Source organism: Aegilops tauschii, chromosome 2 (assembly GCF_002575655.3).
Source record: "Aegilops tauschii subsp. strangulata cultivar AL8/78 chromosome 2, Aet v6.0, whole genome shotgun sequence".
Classification (NCBI taxonomy): domain Eukaryota; kingdom Viridiplantae; phylum Streptophyta; class Magnoliopsida; order Poales; family Poaceae; genus Aegilops; species Aegilops tauschii.
Window position 1 is genome coordinate 11,933,902 of NC_053036.3, and position 21,375 is coordinate 11,955,276.

A 21,375-nucleotide genomic window follows, 5' to 3' on the forward strand; every position below is an offset into this window, starting at 1 on the left:
CTCCCCCCCCCACCTCCCCCCGGCCCCTCTCTCTCTCTGTCTCTTTGTCTCTCTCTCTCACTTTCCAAGTTTCCATATATAGAGTGAAAATATGACATTCTCGTACGTCCTCCTGACAACCACAAATTAATGCGCGATCGAGCGAGCTGGTTGCTTTGATTCTTCTTCACAGAAAATCTTTCTGCAGTGCATGGTCATATGTAGCCAAGCCATTGAAGACCGGCCAATGACCATGACTGATAGTCACTCACAGGCTCACAGCTAGAAGACGAGCCAAGGTTGATCGTGAGTCCCAGTCGAGGTGCCCTGGAGACATGTACAAATGTGTATTTCATACATTAAGAAGTGTTGATATTTTGCTGGCCAGTCTAATCGAAGTTGGATTAGTAGTTCCTGATTCAATTGCGCAGCCATGGATAATGGATAGTTGTGAGATTCTGACACACACTTAATTTTCACACTACTTCTTTCATCGGCATAAGAGAAGTTGTCATTCTTAATGTTAAGACGGTATCCCAGGTAAACTTTAACAACTAATTTCAATCTAGCATATATTTATTAAAAAAATACATATTTTGGAAGTACATTTTGAGATACAGATGCTGGAAGATCCATAGTTGTCGATGTTGATGCTCAAGTTCAGACACTGCCCAGTTTATGTTCAGTTATCGGCGCCTCTGTTCAAGATCAAACACAAGACACAGCAACCCTTGACTCAGTCATTGATATGCGTAGCTTAAGTAGTCTAATAGCTGATGATGTTAGGCTGCCTATTTCTTCCATAATGTGTGAAGTATTCCGTGATGTCTCTTGGATGAAATGGTGTTTGTTTATCCTTTATCTGGGCCTCAACTCTGAAAACATTTTAATTCTGGTTGTCATTCAGGCATTTTGTGTTCTTGAATGCCTTGGTCACAGTACTTTCTTTTTGAAGCAAGGTTAAAATAAGTGTGAAGGTACTTTATGAATCCTGAAAATTCCTAACAACCGGTCACATCTTGTTACGGAGTAAATTAAGCTCGATACTAACTTACTAAGTACTCCACTAGCTAGTATTGGTCCTAGAGTTTTAGTAGTACAACACATAATCAGAATCAATACCTACAGATATTTAAGCCTATATAACATCTTTCTAAGATATATCTCCCACCGTTTAATGTTTCTCACTCATGATAAGAGTCCAAGAACAACTCTCTAATTTGCCTTTTCTTCAGACCATCCGGCGCACCAAAACCATCCCCGCCTTGGTAAACACAATGCGAGATTCGAGCCAAATTCACGCAAGTCTTGGCGAAAGATCTAGAGTTCCATACACATCATAAACATCATCTAAGTGAACTATTAGATTGGCGACTTTAGCAAGCACTTCTCGACACGCTCCATTGTTTGGCTCCCACACAATTCCATTTGCGTAATGGAAGCACTCCATGAGACGATCCCTCGCAAACCCCAATTTTTCACTAAGGCCGGTCCCCTTCCACCACCTACAATAAATTAGGTCGATTTTCATATCTTAAAAACCCATCAACTACGTGAAGTAATTAGCTGGCTAATTTAAACATATGTTTCTTCACGCTCAATTACCTTGCCAGCCTCGCAAGTTCTTCCTGATGCACACTTTGCACATTGTTGAAGTCCGTCGTTGCAAATCTAACGAGCAACGGGTCGGAATTGCTCTCATCTCTAGCATAGTGATCTATGAACCATCTTGCCTCTAGTCTAGGAGACCTCCGGTGCAATGGAAGGTCCAAAGAACGTACTACACTATGCCGTAAGTGGTGATCCATGGATGGCAAGAGCTTTATGAGAGCTTTCTTAGAAAATGCTCTTGGCTCGTCCAATGCTTCCTCGCTTTTGAACGCAAGGTATTAAGCCTCGTATAGTGAGAGGAGTCCTCTGACATCGTCGGATCCGCACTTGAGAGTTTCCAGAGATTCTACATATGGTTACCATGAAACAGTATAATGTCAGTTAAGTACTTAAGTATTGGAAACCATGCCATACACACAAGTCAAAATTTTGGCCGTAGTTTTAGGTTTTTCTTACACCCTGCAAGTGTTTGTTTTTCATATTTCATATTTTACTAGGTACCTGGAGTGAAAAAGAGACATCGGGGTGAGCTTTTCATCCACACGAAGCAGGGGAAACGCATGTTGCAGCAACAGTGGAGCAGAGGCTGAAATTGATCCATTGTCCAGATACTCACGAAGTGTTGGTCTATGGTTTCCATGGTGCCACTTTGCCTCCACCAGGAAAGACTCCGCCATGTCTCGCCACTGCAAAATCATGCAGAATTTTTTATGGTTCCCTGTGAAAACAATTTATATCCTATGAGTAAGGTAATTGTGTATATGAACTTAATTACCGCTTTTTGAAGAACATGACGAGCGTCGCAACCATGCTGTTCCAACACATTTTCAGCCACCTCAGCGGAGGTGTTGTACATCACGGAATAGAGTGCTCGCATGTATTCGGGGAGTCTTTCACAAGGACTTTCTTCCCACCTGAATTTATTTGTATTAATTTTCGATAATGGAAAAGCTTCATTTAATGTGAAACTAACGTGCCCTATACTCCCTCCATTCCAAAATGTAGTGCTTCCTCTATCTCCGTGCTTCAACTTTGACCGTAAATTTAACTACCAAGACCGATTGCGGCGGGAGCAAAAATTATATCAGTGAATTCGTATTCGAAAGAAGTTTTTAATTATGTAATTTTTCACCCGCCGCAGTCGGTCTCGTTCGTGAAATTTATGGTCAAAGTTCGACCTCGGGAAGCGCGGGCGCACTATATTTTGGAATGGAGAGAGTATATGTTACATGCTATTCTAGGACAAGAATATTACTTGAATTATGAGAAGTGCACTGTTGCATGTAGTTACCTTCCAATGGCGTCGGTGAAGAGAACAAGTTCATCTAGAGTTCCATACACATCATAAACATCATCTAAGTGAACTATTAGATTGGCGACTTTAGCAAGCACTTCTCGACACGCTCCATTGTTTGGCTCCCACACAATTCCATTTGCGTAATGGAAGCACTCCATGAGACGATCCCTCGCAAACCCCAATTTTTCACTAAGGCCGGTCCCCTTCCACCACCTACAATAAATTAGGTCGATTTTCATATCTTAAAAACCCATCAACTACGTGAAGTAATTAGCTGGCTAATTTAAACATATGTTTCTTCACGCTCAATTACCTTGCCAGCCTCGCAAGTTCTTCCTGATGCACACTTTGCACATTGTTGAAGTCCGTCGTTGCAAATCTAACGAGCAACGGGTCGGAATTGCTCTCATCTCTAGCATAGTGATCTATGAACCATCTTGCCTCTAGTCTAGGAGACCTCCGGTGCAATGGAAGGTCCAAAGAACGTACTACACTATGCCGTAAGTGGTGATCCATGGATGGCAAGAGCTTTATGAGAGCTTTCTTAGAAAATGCTCTTGGCTCGTCCAATGCTTCCTCGCTTTTGAACGCAAGGTATTAAGCCTCGTATAGTGAGAGGAGTCCTCTGACATCGTCGGATCCGCACTTGAGAGTTTCCAGAGATTCTACATATGGTTACCATGAAACAGTATAATGTCAGTTAAGTACTTAAGTATTGGAAACCATGCCATACACACAAGTCAAAATTTTGGCCGTAGTTTTAGGTTTTTCTTACACCCTGCAAGTGTTTGTTTTTCATATTTCATATTTTACTAGGTACCTGCAACAAGATCTCTATTGCGAAAAATTCTGCAACAAGACATTTGTTACAAAAAAATTCTGTAATTTTTTTTTTGCAACAAGACCTCTGTTGCAGAAAAAATGCAACATGACCTCTGTTGCAAAAAAAAAAAAACCTTGTTCGCGTGATTGAAACAAGCAGGTTGCTTCACAGGGCGGACTACAACAAAACATTTGTTGCAAAGATGGTTAGTGGGTAGATTAGACGGCCATCTGCAGCTCCATCCAATGGCCAGGCAGGCGATCGATCTTTTTCTGTTATCCGCCGGCGGACGCGTAGCGTCGCCCTTTAAATAGTTCTCTGTTAGTCAAAAACACACTGAAAAGAAAAGAAAACGCTTTGTCCATCTCTCCCAGCCTGTGTACATGGCCTTACGTGGATCCCCCCTTAGCTTCCAACTTGGGCCAAGTTTGGCCTATCCTCAACTCCCAATAGGCCGAAATCAACTGAAAAAGGTTGCCATCCCATGCATTGCCAGAGAAGACTGGAGCTGGCATACCGAATGGTTTTCTGATCGCTAGCTTTCACTTGGGAAGCTGGCATAGGAAAAGAGAAGCTGGATTATATTTCAGGATTTCAAGGAGTTGGGGAGCTGTCGAACAGGCCCTAAGCACTGTAAATCAAGATCACCCAATGGTGCTAGTTAGTCAACCAGCTAGTTTCACCTCAAAAAAAAAAATATCAACCAGCTAGTGTTGGTTCTAGAGTTTTAGTAGTACAACACAGAATCAGAATCAATACCTACAATCAATACCTACAGATAATTAAGCCTATATAACATCTTTCTAAGATATGTGTTTCCCACCGTTTAATGTTCCTCAATCATGAAAGGGTCCAAGAACAACTCCCTAATTTGCTTTTTCTTCCGACTATCCGGCGCACCAAAACCATCCCCACCTTGGTAAACACAATGTGAGATTCGAGCCAAATTCACGCAAGTCTTGGCAAAAGATCTAGAAAATCGGTAGTGTTTGAATGCATCTTCGTTAATCGACTTCCAGGCTTCCATAGTAAGGTCTTCCATGGCTTCACGGGACTCTTGCTCACTGGAGCTGTTCTCCGACATGTGAATAGCTATTGATGATGGTGCATCCCCTCGCTCCAGCTCGGCCTGTTATACATATTTTCACAACATAAGACACCTCTCACAAAGATTCAACTTTGGAGATTGAAACGGTAAAGGGCAAAACAACCCGGATAAATTTTCCTTACAGAGTGGGTTGCAGAGTCATTGCAGAGCCGAAGAACTAACGACGCTGACTGAACTAATTTAGGGTAGCTTCCAACTTTAGCAAGAGACATTGGGGTGATCTTTTCATCCACACGCAGCAGGGGAAACGTATGTTGCAGCAACAGTGGAGCAGAGGCTGAAATTGATCCATTGTCCAGATACTCACGCAGTGTTGGTCTGTGGTTTCCATGGTGCCACTTTGCCTCCACCAGGAAAGACTCCGCCATGTCTCGCCACTGCAAAATCATGGAGTGGAATTTATTACAGTTCCTTGTGAAAACAATTTATATCATATGAGTAAGTTAATTGTGTATATGAACTTACCGCTTTCTGAAGAACATGACGAGCGTCGCAACCATGTTGTTCCAACACATTTTCAGCCACCTCAGCGGATGTGTTGTACATCACGGAATAGAGTGCTTGCATGTATTCGGGGAGTCTTTCACTAGGACTTTCTTCCCACCTGAAATTATTTATTAATTTTAGATAATGGAAAAGCTTCATTTGCTGTGAAACTAACGTGTCATATACTCTAGGACAAGAATATTACTTGAATTATGAGAAAGTGCACTGTTGCATGTAGTTACCTTCCAATGGCGTCGGTGAAGAGAACTAGTTCGTCTAGAGTTCCATACACATCATAAACATCATCTAAGTGAACTATTAGATTGGCGACTTTAGCAAGCACTTCTCGGCACGCTCCATTGTTTGGCTCCCACACAATTCCATTTGCGTAATGGAAGCACTCCATGAGACGATCCCTGGCGAACCCCAATTTTTCACTAAGGGCAGTCCCCTTCCACCACCTAGAGTTATTTAGGTCAATTTTCATATCTTAAAACCCATCAACTCAGTGAATTAATTAGCAGGCTAATTTAAATGTATGTTTCTTCATGCTCAATTACCTTGCCAGTCTCACGAGTTCTTCCTGATGCACACTTTGCACATTGTTGAAGTCCGTCATGGCAAATCTAACGAGCAATGGGTCGGAATTGCTCTCATCTCTAGCATAGTGATCTATGAACCATCTTGCTTCTAGTCGAGGAGACCTCCGGTGCAATGGAAGGTCCAAAGAACGAACCACACTGCGCCGTAAGTGGTGATCCATGGATGGCAAGAGCTTTATGAGAGCTTTCTTAGAAAATGCTCTTGCCTCATCCAATGCTTCCTCGCCTTCAAACGCAAGGTATGAAGCCTCGTAGAGTGAGAGGAGCCCCTTGACATCATCATCTGGTCCGCGCTTGAGATCTTCAAGGAATTCTTTATGTATTGTTACAATGAAACATGTCAGTTAAGTACAGAAAACCGTGCCATAAACACAATTCGAAGTTTCAACTGTGATTGAATCTGGATTGGACCATGCATTTAGTTTAATATCCAAAATTTTGGCCGTAGTTTTAGGTTCCTTTCTTACATCGTCTAAGAGTCTGCTTTTCATATTTCATATTTAAGGAGGTACCTGGAGGGTAGTAGACTGGGAAACAACTGTCCCTGAGCAACCTGAACCTCAATGCCGCGGAAGCAACATCACAATCATCCCCGCTGCACCGGTGAGGCTTGCGGTGGACGGAGCTGAGGATACCGGCGATCTCCTCCTCGAAATGGTAGGCGATGCCGAGCCGTTGCACCGTGTCGACAAGCCCGAGCTTCGCAGCTTGGTGGTCGCCTCGGCTCGCCGCTACCAGCCGCTCCCTCACGCCGGCCTTCAACTTATCGACCTGTGACATCATCCATGCATGCACGGAATAATTTCCATGAGTAATTCATCTACTTTATGTACTACTTGCCGGTTGAAAATATGATATGTTCAGCTGATAAATGTACTTGATCTGCCTGTCCGCCATTGTTGGGCGAGAGCTGGAGGAGGGAGTCGTAATCCCAGGAGCTGGGAGCGTAGTTGGCAGACCGCCGAGCCGCTGCGGCACAGCGCACCGTTGCCGGCGAGGACGTCCGAAAGCATGTACTCATCGTGGCCATTGTTTGAGAGCTTGGCACTTGGCAGCGAGAGCTTGGCAACGAGGTTAGTACTTCTAAGCTGTAGTAGCCAATAAACTTACTGCTGCTTGCTGTTTGAGAGTAGCCAGAATACGTGCCAATTTATAGGCACCCAGCAGCATAGCTGACTCAGCCAGCATGAAAATCGTGGGACATGACGCATACCGAATTGCTAGTACTATTTCTTTTCAGCCACATATTTTTGTGGTGACTATCTGTACCAACATTTCTTCTGGAGGCTATTTTTTTTACCCAGATATGCAACGAACGTTTGATTTTTAGGCATGAAAATAATTAACGTTTTTCATGGAAATTTGTGTTCGTCGAGGATGACAAGTTTAGTTGGTGAGCATGGCAAATCCGCCCGATTTCATTTTTTGCCTGAATATATCCGTGTTTGCAAACTAATTTTGCCATCCTTGTGCCAATATGAATTATTATGAAAACGTTTGTTTACCATGGCTAAAAATCAGACTTTCTATTTTTCTATCAAAATTCCATACAAACAACTAAGAACTTACTAATACTCATTTTCCCAAACCATGGTGGAAAATACATAAAGGGACCACATAAAAAAGGCATGGCTGGAATTAAAATCCAACGGACCGGCGTGCGGCATCTTCAACTTCCCGAAGAATTAATTGTTCCTCTTCAAATTGCCAATGTGAACAATTCTTCCTCCCTCCCTCATCCCACTGGTCCAATAGCCTACCCTTGTAATCTGCAGCGGTACCCCGCAAGCCTAGCGGCCCTACCTTGCATGAGTCGTCTTTATGCCACCGCGAGAGCTGTGTCTCGCTTATAGCGAGACGATAGGTTCTCCCGCGTCGAGAGTGGAAGCTCCTCTCGCTGAAGGTGCTTGCCTATGGGCCGGCTCATCAATGTAGGTTCGCTGTTGCCGATTGCGTGTTCGCAGGTTCGGTCGCTGTAGGTTTTCTCCATTTTTTCCTATGTTTCATTTTCCTTTTGTTTTTTGTTAGGTTTTATTATTTCTTCTTGCTATTCTTTTTTATCATTATATTTATTTTTTGTTTTTCTTTTGTTTTCTTTGGGTTTTCTTTGTTTCTTTCATGATTTTTATCGTTTTTATTTCTTTCTCATTTGCCTTCTTTTTATTGATTTTTGTGTTTTTCTTGGTTTTCAATGCTCTGTTTTTCTTTGTTTCTTTACAGGTTTTCAACGTTTTTCCATTCTTTCTTTTTTTCCTCGTTTCTTTGGGTTCTTTTGTTCCTTTTCATCTTTAATGATTTTCTTATTTTCTTTGTTCTTTTGATTTTCATTCTACATTTTTTTATACATCAAGACCATTTTCGTAATACACATTTAACATTTTTTAAATAAAATTTTAACATTTTTTAATACACGGTCAACAATTTTTATACATACTTTTAACATTCTTCAAATTCTTAATTGAAATTCTTCAAATACAAGGTTAACACTTTGTTGAATACACGGGCAAAAAATTATATACACATTTAAAACATTTTGAAATGCTTGACTACATTTCTCAAAGACAGAATTAACATTTTTTTAATACATGGTCAACATTTTTCATTACACATTTAACATTCTTCATTAATATTTTATCTAATGCAAGATTAATATGTTTTTAGTTCATGATCAATTTTTTATATACATTTAACATTTTCAAATGCTTGATTAAAATTTTCAAACACAAGTTTAGCATTTTTTTAATACAACAGAAAATTAACTTTTTTTAATACATGGTCAACATTCTTTCTATATAAATTAACATATTTGAAATGCCTGAATAACATATTTCAAATACTTGTTTAACATTTTGTTTAGATGCTTGATTAATATTTTTAAATACGTGAACAACTTTTTCACACCAGTTTAATATTTTCTGTGTACATTTTTCTTATATATGATAAACATATTTTTCAATATAGATTTAACATTTTTCAAATGCTTGATTATTTTTTTTATATTTTTATGCATTTTCTGTAATATTTTTTTATAATATTCAGAAGTATAAACAAAAATAAAAATAAAATTAAAACAATAAAAAAAGAGAGGCCGTGGCTTCAAGCACGCCTGGGCCGGCCGATCTGGCGCTCTCCCAACACAATACTTCCCTACGTCTAACTATAAGCAAGACACAGAGGCACCCCTATACCCAGCCTCACAACTTTGTCACCTACAACTTCCTCGCACTCGAACCCGTCAAACCTCCAATTTGCCTCCACACGTGACACCACGGCTAGATGCATCATCACCAACCTGACCAGGCCTAGTCAGGATGACACGGTCAGCGTCCGCGTCTTGGCCTTGGGCGATGCCTCTTCTATATATGGGCAAAATCGGCTGAACCAACAGACCTTTTTTTTACAGCAAAACGACTTTATTTCTCAGACAGTAGATAAGTCATTTACATGCAAGTGAGAAATAAAATCAGGGATTGACTCCTCCCAAAAACTAGACAATCTTGTACTATAGCTATATCTAGCTAGTTCATCTGCCGCGGCATTTGCTTCCCAGAAACAGTGCGTGAAGACCACCTTTGCAAATTTCATTGATAAATCTTTGCATTCTGCAAGTAGCGCAACATCACTTCCCTGGTAACAGTCAGGTCGGTTGATCGCGTCCAACAGACATTTTTTAGTTGCTTTAGCGAATGTGATAAACAATTGGTTCGTGCTAGACTTAGGCTCACATGCATCCGTGTCAAACAAACAACGAACGTTCCGTTGTCGGTTAGCCTCGTACTATGCATGGATCGTCGTTTACTCGTTGAGTTGCCTTGCACACACGCTAGCACATGATACACAACTAACTTGGACTATGACTGTGATAACTGATATGCACAGCTGGCTAGCGGACAAGTTAAGATTGGCCGTGAGTACTGATCACTGTTAGAGCATCTACAGCAGGACGCTCCAAACCCGCTTCAAACGTTCGGGCGAATGGCCCGGTCAGTGATCGGTAAAAAAAACCCGACCCAGACGGGCTCCTCAAATGGGCCTCAAATGTCCGGCCTGACCGACACCCTTCATATCGAGCCCAAATATAAGACGGATATATGGATGTCTAGGCGCGTCCGCCACGTTGGACCCGACAGGCTTGCCCCATCATAAATTGCACTAAATTCACCCCCTCGACCTATCGGGTACAATTGCTCTCTCCTCTCTCCCCCCCCCCTCCTCCGTGACTCTTGCAATCTCCGGTTCGGCCCTGCCGGTGACATCACGACCAAACACGTCTTGGTCGCCTCCGGTTTGCTTCTAACTGGGCCTCCCCGCAGCCGGCCCCGATGTTCCAGCATCGGGCACGGTCTCCTCTATGCGGCAAAAGCGACTGAGACATCGTGAAAAATTCCAGTTGCCCGATATTTATTGCATCTGATAAATAAATAGTTGAATCTAGACTTCATGTGTACATGCATCCGTGGCAAACAAACTAATGTACAAACAGTCCGTTGAGGATTCTCTTCCACAAACGCAGGCCACAGCTAGTATATGAGAGCATCTACAGCCGGACATTCCAAACCGGTTTCAAATGCCCTGGCGGGCCGCCTGGTTACCAATCAGTCACGAAATTTTTAACTCAGACGGGCGACTCAAACGGGCATCAAACGTCTGGGATGACCGGCACTCCTCATATCTTGCCCGAATATGGGGTGGATATGGGGGCGCCCGGGCGCACCCACCACTTCGGACTGATGTCAGGGTCCCACGCAGAATCATCCAGAAACCCGGTGGTCCGATGGACGTCTCCTTCAGTGGGGGTGTGAACGCCGCATGGCGCCTGTTCGGCTTGCCGCTTGAGGCCCAAGTCGGCCATTTAAGCCCAGGGACGTCTGCCAATCCTAGCCCATCCACCTCCTCCCTCTCCGTGCCGCCAGCCCGAGCCCATCCACTTCCTCTCTCCCGCTCCGACGCCCTTCCCACGTTCTTCAGCTTCGCCATGATCTGGAAGAAGATAACCAACTACTCTATGCTCACACGAAGCGCTGGTACTAGATCGAGTAGGAGATCCGAGCGAGGCGCGCCGCCCGCATCACTGTCGGGCTGCCTCCGAACTCACCGAAGCCAGAGAAGGAGGAGGGAGAGGAGCAGTAGCCGGCTCCGAGGCAGAGGACGACGAGGAGGTGGAGCAGCTGGAGGAGGAGCTGACGCCGGCTTCGGGTTTCAGCATGGAGCAGGTGGAGGCGGAGTTCGCCGTCGCCCAAGAGGACGAGATGGTGGAGCAGCCGGTCATACGCCTATGTGGAGGCCAACCGACAGTTCATCCGCCAAGAATGGACATCGACCGATGCCCTCTTCAACGAGGTTGAAGCAAAGATCGATGTGTAGGCCGCCGTGGAGGAGCCGGAGGAGGCGCAGGTGCCGGGCACGAAGATAGGGGACATCTCCGACCAGGACTAGACTAGTTGATCTACGTACTCACTCTGTCCGAAATAGCTTGTCCCTCAAATGAATGTATCTAGCACCAAGGTAGTGCTAGATACATCCACTTGAAAGACAAACTTGGGACAAGCTTTTTCGGACTGAGGGAGTAGTACGTAGGAGTTTTCTTTTTCATTCCTGCTTTTGTATGTTTCTTGTATCTGGTATCCGGATGCAGATAGGAAAATTTAAAACTTGACTGGTTAGTGTCCGCGGACGCGCACAGATACACGAACATTCCGTCGTACGTTCACTCCCTTCCAATTCCATGTATGTGGACGCAAAGGGTCTCGTGGGATGTACAGACAACCTCGTACTGTACGCGCGTACTGTCGACGACCTTTCAACTCGCCCGATTGCACGCCATGCACGTGCGATCGTCCTTTGCCCTGACTCTTCTCTTCGCTGTCCCGTGGCAGTATCGTGACTCGTCTCGAGGACATGATTCTGACAACCGATGAGCACAGCAAGCTGGCGGACAAGCAAAGGTTGGCCGTAAGTATTGATCTCTGCGTGGCTTAATTAATTGGCTCGGAGATTACACTGCCTGCTTGTATTATTTTTTCAATCGGGCCACTACCTTTCCCATCACCTTTTTTTTTGCGAAGGAACCTTTTCTATCACGTAGCATAACGGAAAAAAAGGACAGGCGAGTTGGGAAACTAGCAGGAAACCCGTGCACATGAAAACATTTCCTACCAGCCAGAGACCTGCTAGAACCAGAAGAAGGTTTGAGAAGCAATCTGTGGTTTAATGGTTATGAACATGCGGGTGTACCTCAAGCTCACCAGAGTTTCATTAATGCAGAATATATTTCCCTAAAAAATGTGGAATATTTTTCAGTGGGAGGTCACTTTCCCGTCGATAGTGTTTCAAAAGGTGGTTGTGCCAACACTTCTTTTAGAAGCTTTTTCCCCAAGAAAAATTCCACTTACTTTTGTTCCCAAACATCACTTAAAATTTCCGTCTTCTAAATATGTCACTAAAATTTTAAACTACGTACATATAAACCACTACCATCAACTGACGTGAAATGACCGTTGAAAAGATGATTTGGCCCATAGGCATAGCTTGTGCTGAATGGCAAAAATACAAGTGTAGTGCAAGTTTATAACTTCTCAAAAACATCAGAAAACATTTGAATAATTCATAAGTTGTGTTCCTATTGTTATTATTATGTATGAGAAAATAATGGCAATAGTTAAAGAGAACCATCGAATGTTTTGATCTAAGTTTGGCCAAAACTTCAATCTTATAAAAAAATAAAACGCAAAAAACACTAAATCATAAAGAATGCCCTTACTGCCTTGTCAAATTTATTTATAGCTATTTCCAGGTAGCAGTTAAAAAGAACCCCAATTATCAATGGAAAAGGTACAATATATCATAAACGGTGTCCTTACCAGTCAATTAATTTCAGCCCGTTCAAATCAAGTTTTACTGGAAAATCTGTTTTTTAATCAAAATAAAAATTTAAAGGATAATTCCTTTTTTAACATAGTACAGACACAAATACTCATACATACGCACACACACCCATTCCTATGAACACACGCAAGCACACCCTACCCTACGAGCATCTTTGAGAGACTAAGCCGGCACATCATTTTGATATTAATGAAGTCGTCACAAACACCGTTGTAGTCGACGGGAATGTCTCCTCCCACAGAACACACATCGCCGAAAAGTCTGAAATAAATCTATGAAAATGTGAGCACCAATGTCAATTCTAGGACTTGAACTTGGGTGGGCTAAGGATACCACTGTCCTCCTACACTAGTAGAAAAAAGGTCAAATGTGAAGCACATTAGTGCCGGTTTGATTTTGAGCCGGCACTAATGTGTCCATCAGTGCCGGTTCCAACGGCTAGCCGGCCGCTCTCATTAGTACCGGTTCGTGGCGAACCTTTAGGACCGGTTCGTGCCACGAACCGGTACTAAAGTGAGTGGTGGCAGGATGTTGTCAGTCTGGGGCCCCTCCAGCACCTTTAGTACCGGTTCGTGTCACGAACCGGTACTAAAGGTCGTCCTACATAAACCCTTCGTCCACCCGAGCTTGCTCTGTTCTTCCCCTTTCCCCTCTCCTCTCTGTTCTTCCTCTCTTCCTCTCGAGCTCATCACACATTTTGCCCAAATTTTGTCAAGATTTGAAGGCCCCCATCCATTCAAATGATCACAAAGGTTAGCAACTTTGTCCTTTCATCTCTCATTGCTAGATTAGCTCTTGCAATGCTTTGTATAGTGATTAATTTGTGAGTTTACTAATTTGGGAGGAATTATATGTGCTAGTATTTGATTTATATGCAATTTGAGGTCAAAAATAACACTTAGTTTGCATATGTAGGTGTGGTTTACTTAGTGCCTTCTAAATCTCCGTCGTAACCACCATCGATCGCCCGCACCGTCCCATCGCCGGCACCACCTTGTGGTGAGCCTCTTGTTCATGAATGTTTTATATAAAAAATTGATGTTTGTGTGATTTGGATATATAGTTACTCGTATAATTATCTTACCCGTACGTTGTTTGTTATACATAGTGCCATGGTTTTGATATTCGTCCCCGTCGGCCCTCGTCCTTGTTATGATTCGGATGTGGTATATTCTCTTTTAAAACTAGTTGTTGCATTTCGTGTTTATGACAAATTATGCCCATCAAGTTGACATAGATATTTTTATCTAGGAGGTTTGTGAATTGGAAATTCCAACCGACCCTATTGTCGAGAGGTTAAATTTAGTTGAAAGAGAAAACGAGTATTTGAAATAAAAATTGAAAAGAATTAAGGGGGAGAAGATGGAATTGGAGTTGCATGTTGCCGATGTCGTCGATGATCACAAGATCAAGATGGAGAAAATGCGCTTGAAGATTAGAAAGATTAGAAAATATGCCATTGATAGTGAGGCTTGGTATCATTATGCTGTTGGATCAATTGTTACCTTAGTTGCGATCTTGATCGCATTTGTTGTTGCATTTAAATGCTTTAGCTAGTGAGTTGTTTGTTTGTTGCATTTAAGTGTTGTATGAACTATATATATGTATGAACTTTATGTATGAACTTGTATTAATTTAGTCTTTTCGGTGTTGTGTAAGGAAGATGAGCCGACAATGGATGTATGATGACCGATGCTCTCCTGAGTTCATTAATGGCGTGCATACTTTTCTGCTTGCGGCTGAGGAAAACAAGCGGGCGGATGGTTTTATTCCTTGTCCATGTGCTGGCTGTAAGAATGATCACAATTACTCTACGTCAAGAACCATTCACGTCCACCTGTTTGAGTCCGGTTTCATGCCCCACTATAATGTTTGGACCAAGCACGGAGAAAGAGGGGTTATGATGGAAGACAATGAAGAAGAAGAGGACGACGACAGCTATCCTGGCCATGGGTTCCCTGAATACGATGATACAACAATGGGGGAAGAAGCTGAGCCGGCAATGCGGGAAGAAGCTGAAGAAGAGGCATCAAATGAGCCCGCTGATGATCTAGGTCGGGCCATTGCCGATGCAAAGAGAAACTGCGCAAGTGATTTGGAGAAGAAGAAGTTGCGGCGCATGTTAGAGGATCACAAGAAATTGTTGTACCCGAATTGCGAAGCTGACAAGAAAAAGTTGGGCATCACACTGGAATTGCTGCAATGGAAGGCAGAGAATGGTGTATCTGACAAGGGATTTGGAAAGTTGCTGGTAATGATAAAGAATATGCTTCCAAAGGACAACGAATTGCCCGAGAGTACGTACGAAGCAAAGAAGGCTGTCTGCCCTCTAGGGTTAGAGGTGCAGAAGATACATGCATGCCCTAATGACTGCATCCTCTACCGCGGTGAGTATGAGGATTTGAACGCTTGCCCGGTACGCGGTGCATTGCGCTATAAGATCAGCCGCGATGACCCTGGTGATGTCGAGGGCGAGCGCCCCAGGAAGAAGATTCCTGCCAAGGTGATGTGGTATGCTCCTATAATACCACGTTGAAACGTTTGTTCCAAAACAAAGAGCATGCCAAGGCGATGCGATGGCACAGAGAAGACCGTAAGAAAGACGGAAAGTTGAGAGTACCCGCTGACGGGTCGCAGTGGAGAAAAATCGAGAGAAAGTACGGGAAGGAGTTTGCAGATGACGCAAGGAACATATGGTTTGGTCTAAGCGCAGATGGCATTAATCCTTTTGGGGAGCAGAGCAGCAACCATAGCACCTGGCCTGTGACTCTATGTTTGTATAACCTTCCTCCTTGGTTGTGCATGAAGCGGAAGTTCATTATGATGCCAGTGCTCATCCAAGGCCCTAAGCAACCCGGCAACGACATTGATGTGTACCTAAGGCCATTAGTTGAAGAACTCTTGCAGCTATGGAATGGAAAAGGTGTACGTGCGTGGGATGAGCACATGGGGGAAGAATTTGACCTAAAGGCGTTGCTATTCGTGACCATCAATGATTGGCCTGCTCTCAGTAACCTTTCAGGACAGACAAACAAGGGATACCGCGCATGCACGCACTGTTTGGATGATACTGACAGTATATATTTGGATAATTGTAGGAAGAATGTGTACCTGGGACATCGTCGATTTCTTCCGAGCAGGCATCCCGTAAGAAAGAAAGGCAAGCATTTCAAAGGTGAGGCGGATCACCGGACGAAGCCTCGCCACCGTACTAGTGCTGATGCACATGATATGGTCAAGGATTTGAAGGTAGTCTTTGGAAAGGGTCCTGGTGGACAACCTGTTCCGAATGACGCCGACGGACGCGCACCCATGTGGAAGAAGAAATCTATATTTTGGGACCTGCTCTATTGGAAAGACTTAGAGGTCCGCTCCGCAATCGACGTGATGCATGTGACGAAGAATCTTTGCGTGACCCTGCTTGGCTTCTTGGGCGTGTATGGGAAGACAAAAGATACACCTGAGGCACGGGAGGACCAGCAACGTATGCACGGAAAAGACGGCATACATCAGGGTCATGCCAGCTACGCTCTTACCAAAGAAGAGAAGGAAATCTTCTTTGAATGCCTGCTCAGTATTAATGTACCGTCTGGCTTCTCGTCGAATATAAAGGGAATAATAAACATGGCAGAGAAAAAGTTCCAGAACCTAAAGTCTCATGACTGCCACGTGATTATGATGCAACTGCTTTCGGTTGCATTGAGGGGGCTTCTACCGGATAACGTTCGATTAGCCATTGTGAAGCTATGTGCATTCCTCAATGCAATCTCTCAGAAGGTAATCGATACAGAAATCATACCAAGGTTAGAGAATGATTTGGTGCAATGTCTTGTCAGTTTCGAGTTGGTGTTCCCACCATCCTTCATGACGCATGTCCTAGTTCACCTATGCGAAGAGATTAACGTTTTGGGTCCTGTATTTCTACACAATATGTTCCACTTTGAAAGGTTCATGGGAGTCTTAAAAAAATATGTTCATAACCATGCTAGACCAGAAGGAAGCATCTCCAAGGGCCATGAAAATGAGGAGGTCATTGAGTTTTGTATTGACTTTATTCCTGACCTTAAGCCGATTGGTGTTCCTGAATCGCGGCATAAGGGCAGGCTGGATGGAAAAGGCACGCTAGGAGGGAATCAAATAATATGTATGGACGGACATTCTCTCACTGAAGCACACTACACAGTTCTACAGAATTCCGCCTTGGTGGCTTCGTATATGGACGAACACAAGAATTTTCTACGCTCCAAACACCCGGAGCGGTCTGATGACTGGATTACACGTGAACAAACCAGGAGTTTCGCCGGCTGGTTGCAGACACGTACCAGGCATGACGCCTCTATTGAAGATGACCTGTACTCGCTGTCCCAGTTACCATCTTCGAATATAATGACTTTCAAAGGGTACGAGATAAATGGTAATACATTTTACACGATCGCCCAAGATAAGAAGAGCACCAACCAAAACAGTGGTGTCCTCTTTGATGCAACAACCAAAACGGGAAAGGAAACATATTATGGTTACATAGAGGACATATGAGAACTTGACTATGGACGTGGTTTGAAGGTCCCTTTGTTTCGGTGCAAATGGGTCAATATGACACGAGGCGGGGTAACGGAATACCCGCAGTACGGAATCACAATAGTGGATCTCAACAATCTTGCGTATGCAGACGAACCATTCGTCCTAGCCAATGATGTGGCACATGTTTTCTATGTGAAGGATATGTCTACCAAGCCGAGAAAAAGAAAAGATAAGGAAGCGAATGCATCATACGATGAGCCAAAGCACCACATAGTTCTTTCAGGGAAGAGAAACATCGTGGGAGTGGATGACAAGACAGACATGTCAGAAGATTATGAAAAGTTTGATGAAATTGCTCCATTCACAGTGAATATTGACCCGAGCATCCAGTTAAATGATGAAGATTTTCCATGGCTACGGTGCAAAGGGACACACGCGAAGAAAAAGTTTCACACCCAAAGATCTGGGATGTGATCGGCTTCACTATCATCTCTTTCTTCTGTGTTTCACACCCAGGAGGGAATATCTGTAACAGTTAGGGTAGTTATGTGTTTTGGCATTTGAAACGCGAAGAAATTTTATGTGCAAACAAATTCTTTCATGCATTTACTGATTTTTTCAGCTAAATGACCCTGAAATTGAAAAGCATTTCAAATGAACTCAGGAAATGTTGAAAGTTGGCATGGTATCATAATTTCACCCACATAGCATGTGCAAAAAAGTAGAGAGGGTTACCGCAAAAACTGGATGCACTTCGTGTACAAAATGGACAATCTCTTTCGAAGTATCAGAGTTTCAGATGAAAACTCATCTGTTACAAAGGCATTTCATTTTTTAAATAACCTAAGCATTACCAAATTGAATATAATGATAAAACACACTAATATTAAACATAAGAAAAAAGAATCACTAAAAAAATCTATTTTCAAAGTTAAGTTCTTCACAAACTAGTGATTCACACAAATTTCAAATAATTCAAAATTTAAACTATTCAAATTTGAAAACTACCGGCACTAACAGAAAGTTGTAATTTTTTGTACCTAAAGCAAAAATATTCACAAACAAACTCTAAATACAACTAAAAACAACTAAAAAAAATAAAAAAATCAAAAAATCAAAAAAAGCCCACCTACTGGGCCAGAGAGGCCTACATACGACTAGAAACCGAACGTGTTGTTGGGCCAGGATGCAGGCCCGCAAAGGCCCAGTAGGCCCACAGGGCAGCATAGAATAGGTAGGCCCAGTAGGCCTGCTTTGGAGAGGAGCTCGAGAGAGCTACCGCACTGGGCTTATAAACCAGTGTGGACGCCCCTCGGCTAGCGAGGTGGGACTAAACTTGCCGCACCGCACCTGCGCCAGCGCATCCCCTTTAGTACCGAGTCGTGGCTCCAACCGGTACTAAAGAAGCAGAGGGAGAAGAACGAACTGACGATTTTTTTTGAAGTGCTTTCTTATATAGAGCCCCCCTTTAGTACCGGTTGGAGCCACCACCCGGTACTAAAGGTGGGCGCTTCCCGCCGCTTGCCCTGGCCAAAACAGACCTTTAGTACCGGTTGGTGGCTCCAACCGGTACTAAAGGGGGGCTCTATATAAGAAAACACTTCAAAAAAAATTCGTCAGTTCGTTCTTCTCCCTCTGCTTCTTCTCCTCTGCCCCGTCGCCGCCTCCCCTCGTCGCCGCCCCCGTCGCCGTCCCTGTCGCCGTCCGTCGCTGTCGCCGCCGCCCCCGTCGCCGTCGCCGCCGCCCCCGTCGCCGTCCCCGTCGCCGTCCCCTCTGCCTCGCCGTCCCGTCGCCGTCGCCGTCACCCGCACTGTGAGCCCCTCTCCCCGGCCCCTCTCCTCCCTCCAATCGACGCCGCCGCGCCGTCGGCGCCGTAGGTGCACACGCGCACGCGCACACACGCACACACACACGCGCGCACGCACACACACACACGCACACACACACGATTCTGTTTTTAGTTTTTTCTTTTTTTATACAAATGTTTTAGATGAATTAATTAATTAGATTAGATTAATGTCAAATAGTATATAGAAATGTTAGAAAATTTAGAAATGTTAGTTTTAGCTAGATGAATTAGATTAATTTCAAATTGTTATACAAATGTTAGAAATGTTATAGAAATGTTAGTTTTTAGTTTCTTATAATTTTAGTTATAGACATTTAGAATTTGCATATAAGTCACAATCCAATCATTTAAAAAATGTTACTTTTTGCGGGCATATAGTATTTGTTCTCAACGATGCCCGGCCCGCATCCTCGCCGTCGACCCGTTCGCGACGACGTCCGGCTGACCCATGTCCGGGACTGGGCTCCGCCGGGCTGGCACTGGGAGGTGCTACCTGGAGAGGCGCGCCGCTTGGTGAGGAACCTAGCCTCGGGTCCCGTCGTCGACCCTGATCTCCTTTGGTGGCGTTCGCGTGGGCCACATTCGGTGCAGAGGGAGCCGGCCCCACCGGAGGTGGTGTGTCGCCGTGTCAAGGAGGAGGACGAGCACGTCCATCGCTACATGGCTGCTATGGACGTCAGGTTCTCCAATACCTGGCAGGTTCTTTGGGCAGATGACCGGAGATATGATCCTGTGATGGTGTCTTCTCTTTGGGTGTCCACCGCCTGCGCCCCAGGAACCGCGAGTGGCCTAGATTCTTCTGTAGTATTCGATCTTTATTAGCTACCTAGCCAGTGATGTATTCGATATATATATTCGAGACAATGTATTCGAGATTATATATTATTCGAGATGATGTATTCGAGATTATATATTATTCGAGACGATGCATATTATGTACTATATGATTCAGTTTTTCCTTATTGATTGCATCCATGCATTGTAATTTGAATACTAAATTGTTTTATATTTCTTCTGGATTAGTTAAATAAAAGCTATGGCGGACAATACCGGCAGAGAGGGAGAAGAGGCCCTGTTCGAGATCATACGCAACCCTAACATGCCAGATGATCTGAATGAAGCAGATGACGGCTCCCAATATCTGAACAATACCGGGGAGGGTGATGATAAGATATTCGATCTCGACGACCGAGCTGATGAAGTCATGAACTATGATTATGATTATGATGACGCAGACAATGATTATGATGACGCATACAATGTTGATCTTGAAATAACAAAGACTACCGGCGAGGTATATTTATATAAGCAGGCATCTAGTGATCATCACATGTTTTTTTGATTTGAAGATATATTAACGAATCGATCTTTCTTCTTTCAGCCCTCCGGATCGAGCAAATCTGCTTCTACAGACATCTGGACAAAGCGAGGCCCGGGCAAAAAGTTGAAGGAGGGTGTAAAGTACGACATCGATTCCATCAAAGCTAGTGGCGAACCCCTCACGCCTAAGAACATTGCGAACAAGTTCGTTCATCAGTACGGAGTTCTTGTGAAGGACCAACTCCTGATCTCCATTCAAGAATGGAAAGAGCCAAAAACTAAACGTCCAGATGTTACTTGGGTCGACGACAGAGCAAAAGAAAAGCTTTGGGAATCTCTGATGGAACATTTCACACTACCAGATTATTTCACTGATGCAGATGTGCAGAAAGTCAAGGACGTTGCTCTTAAGAAGATGGCAATTGCATTCAACACCCACAAGAAAACTGTATGGGCCAACTACGTCGCTGCAGAAAGGAAGACTCCAGAATTCAAGGGAACACTGGAGAAGCAAAGAGAACACTGGCCCGCTTTCGTGAAATTCTAGGAACCAGAATTATCTAAGGAACTGTCAAGAAAAAACAAGGCCAATGCCGCAAAAAAGACGCAGTTCCATAGGCTAGGGCTAGGTGGCTACACGGTGGCAATGCTTAAGTGGGATAAGTCTAAGCAAGAGATGGAGGATGCAAGGGTCACTCCGGTTACTAGGAGCTGGCCCCCCAGGTGCAGATCTTGGTTCTGTGCGCATGGGGGGGCGTTCGACCCGAAGAAAGGCCTGGTTTCAAAGATGGCAAGTCTAAAAGGAGCCGAACAAAAGTTACTTGACGCAATAGAAGATGCTCGAAAGGGGGTGTTCACGCCCAACAGAGAAAACGACGAGCTTACGCGTGCCCT

The 21,375-nt window shown here is 43.9% G+C and overlaps 1 protein-coding gene and 1 pseudogene across 1 annotated transcript; both read right to left on the bottom strand.

Moving 5' to 3' along the window:
* Nucleotides 1-741: 741 nt before the first annotated feature.
* On the bottom strand, nucleotides 742-3,750 carry LOC109777109 (alpha-terpineol synthase, chloroplastic-like; annotated as a pseudogene).
* Nucleotides 3,751-4,371: 621 nt separating this feature from the next.
* LOC109759065 (alpha-terpineol synthase, chloroplastic) lies at nucleotides 4,372-7,025 on the bottom strand. Its single transcript, XM_073509478.1, has 7 exons — nucleotides 6,784-7,025; nucleotides 6,419-6,677; nucleotides 5,865-6,219; nucleotides 5,547-5,765; nucleotides 5,284-5,422; nucleotides 4,941-5,195; nucleotides 4,372-4,839 (listed from the first exon to the last, which is right to left on the bottom strand). Exons 1-7 carry the CDS (start codon nucleotides 6,934-6,936, stop codon nucleotides 4,537-4,539), a joined length of 1,683 nt encoding a protein of 560 aa, XP_073365579.1. The 5' UTR covers nucleotides 6,937-7,025; the 3' UTR covers nucleotides 4,372-4,536.
* Between the last annotated feature and the right edge of the window lie 14,350 nt (nucleotides 7,026-21,375).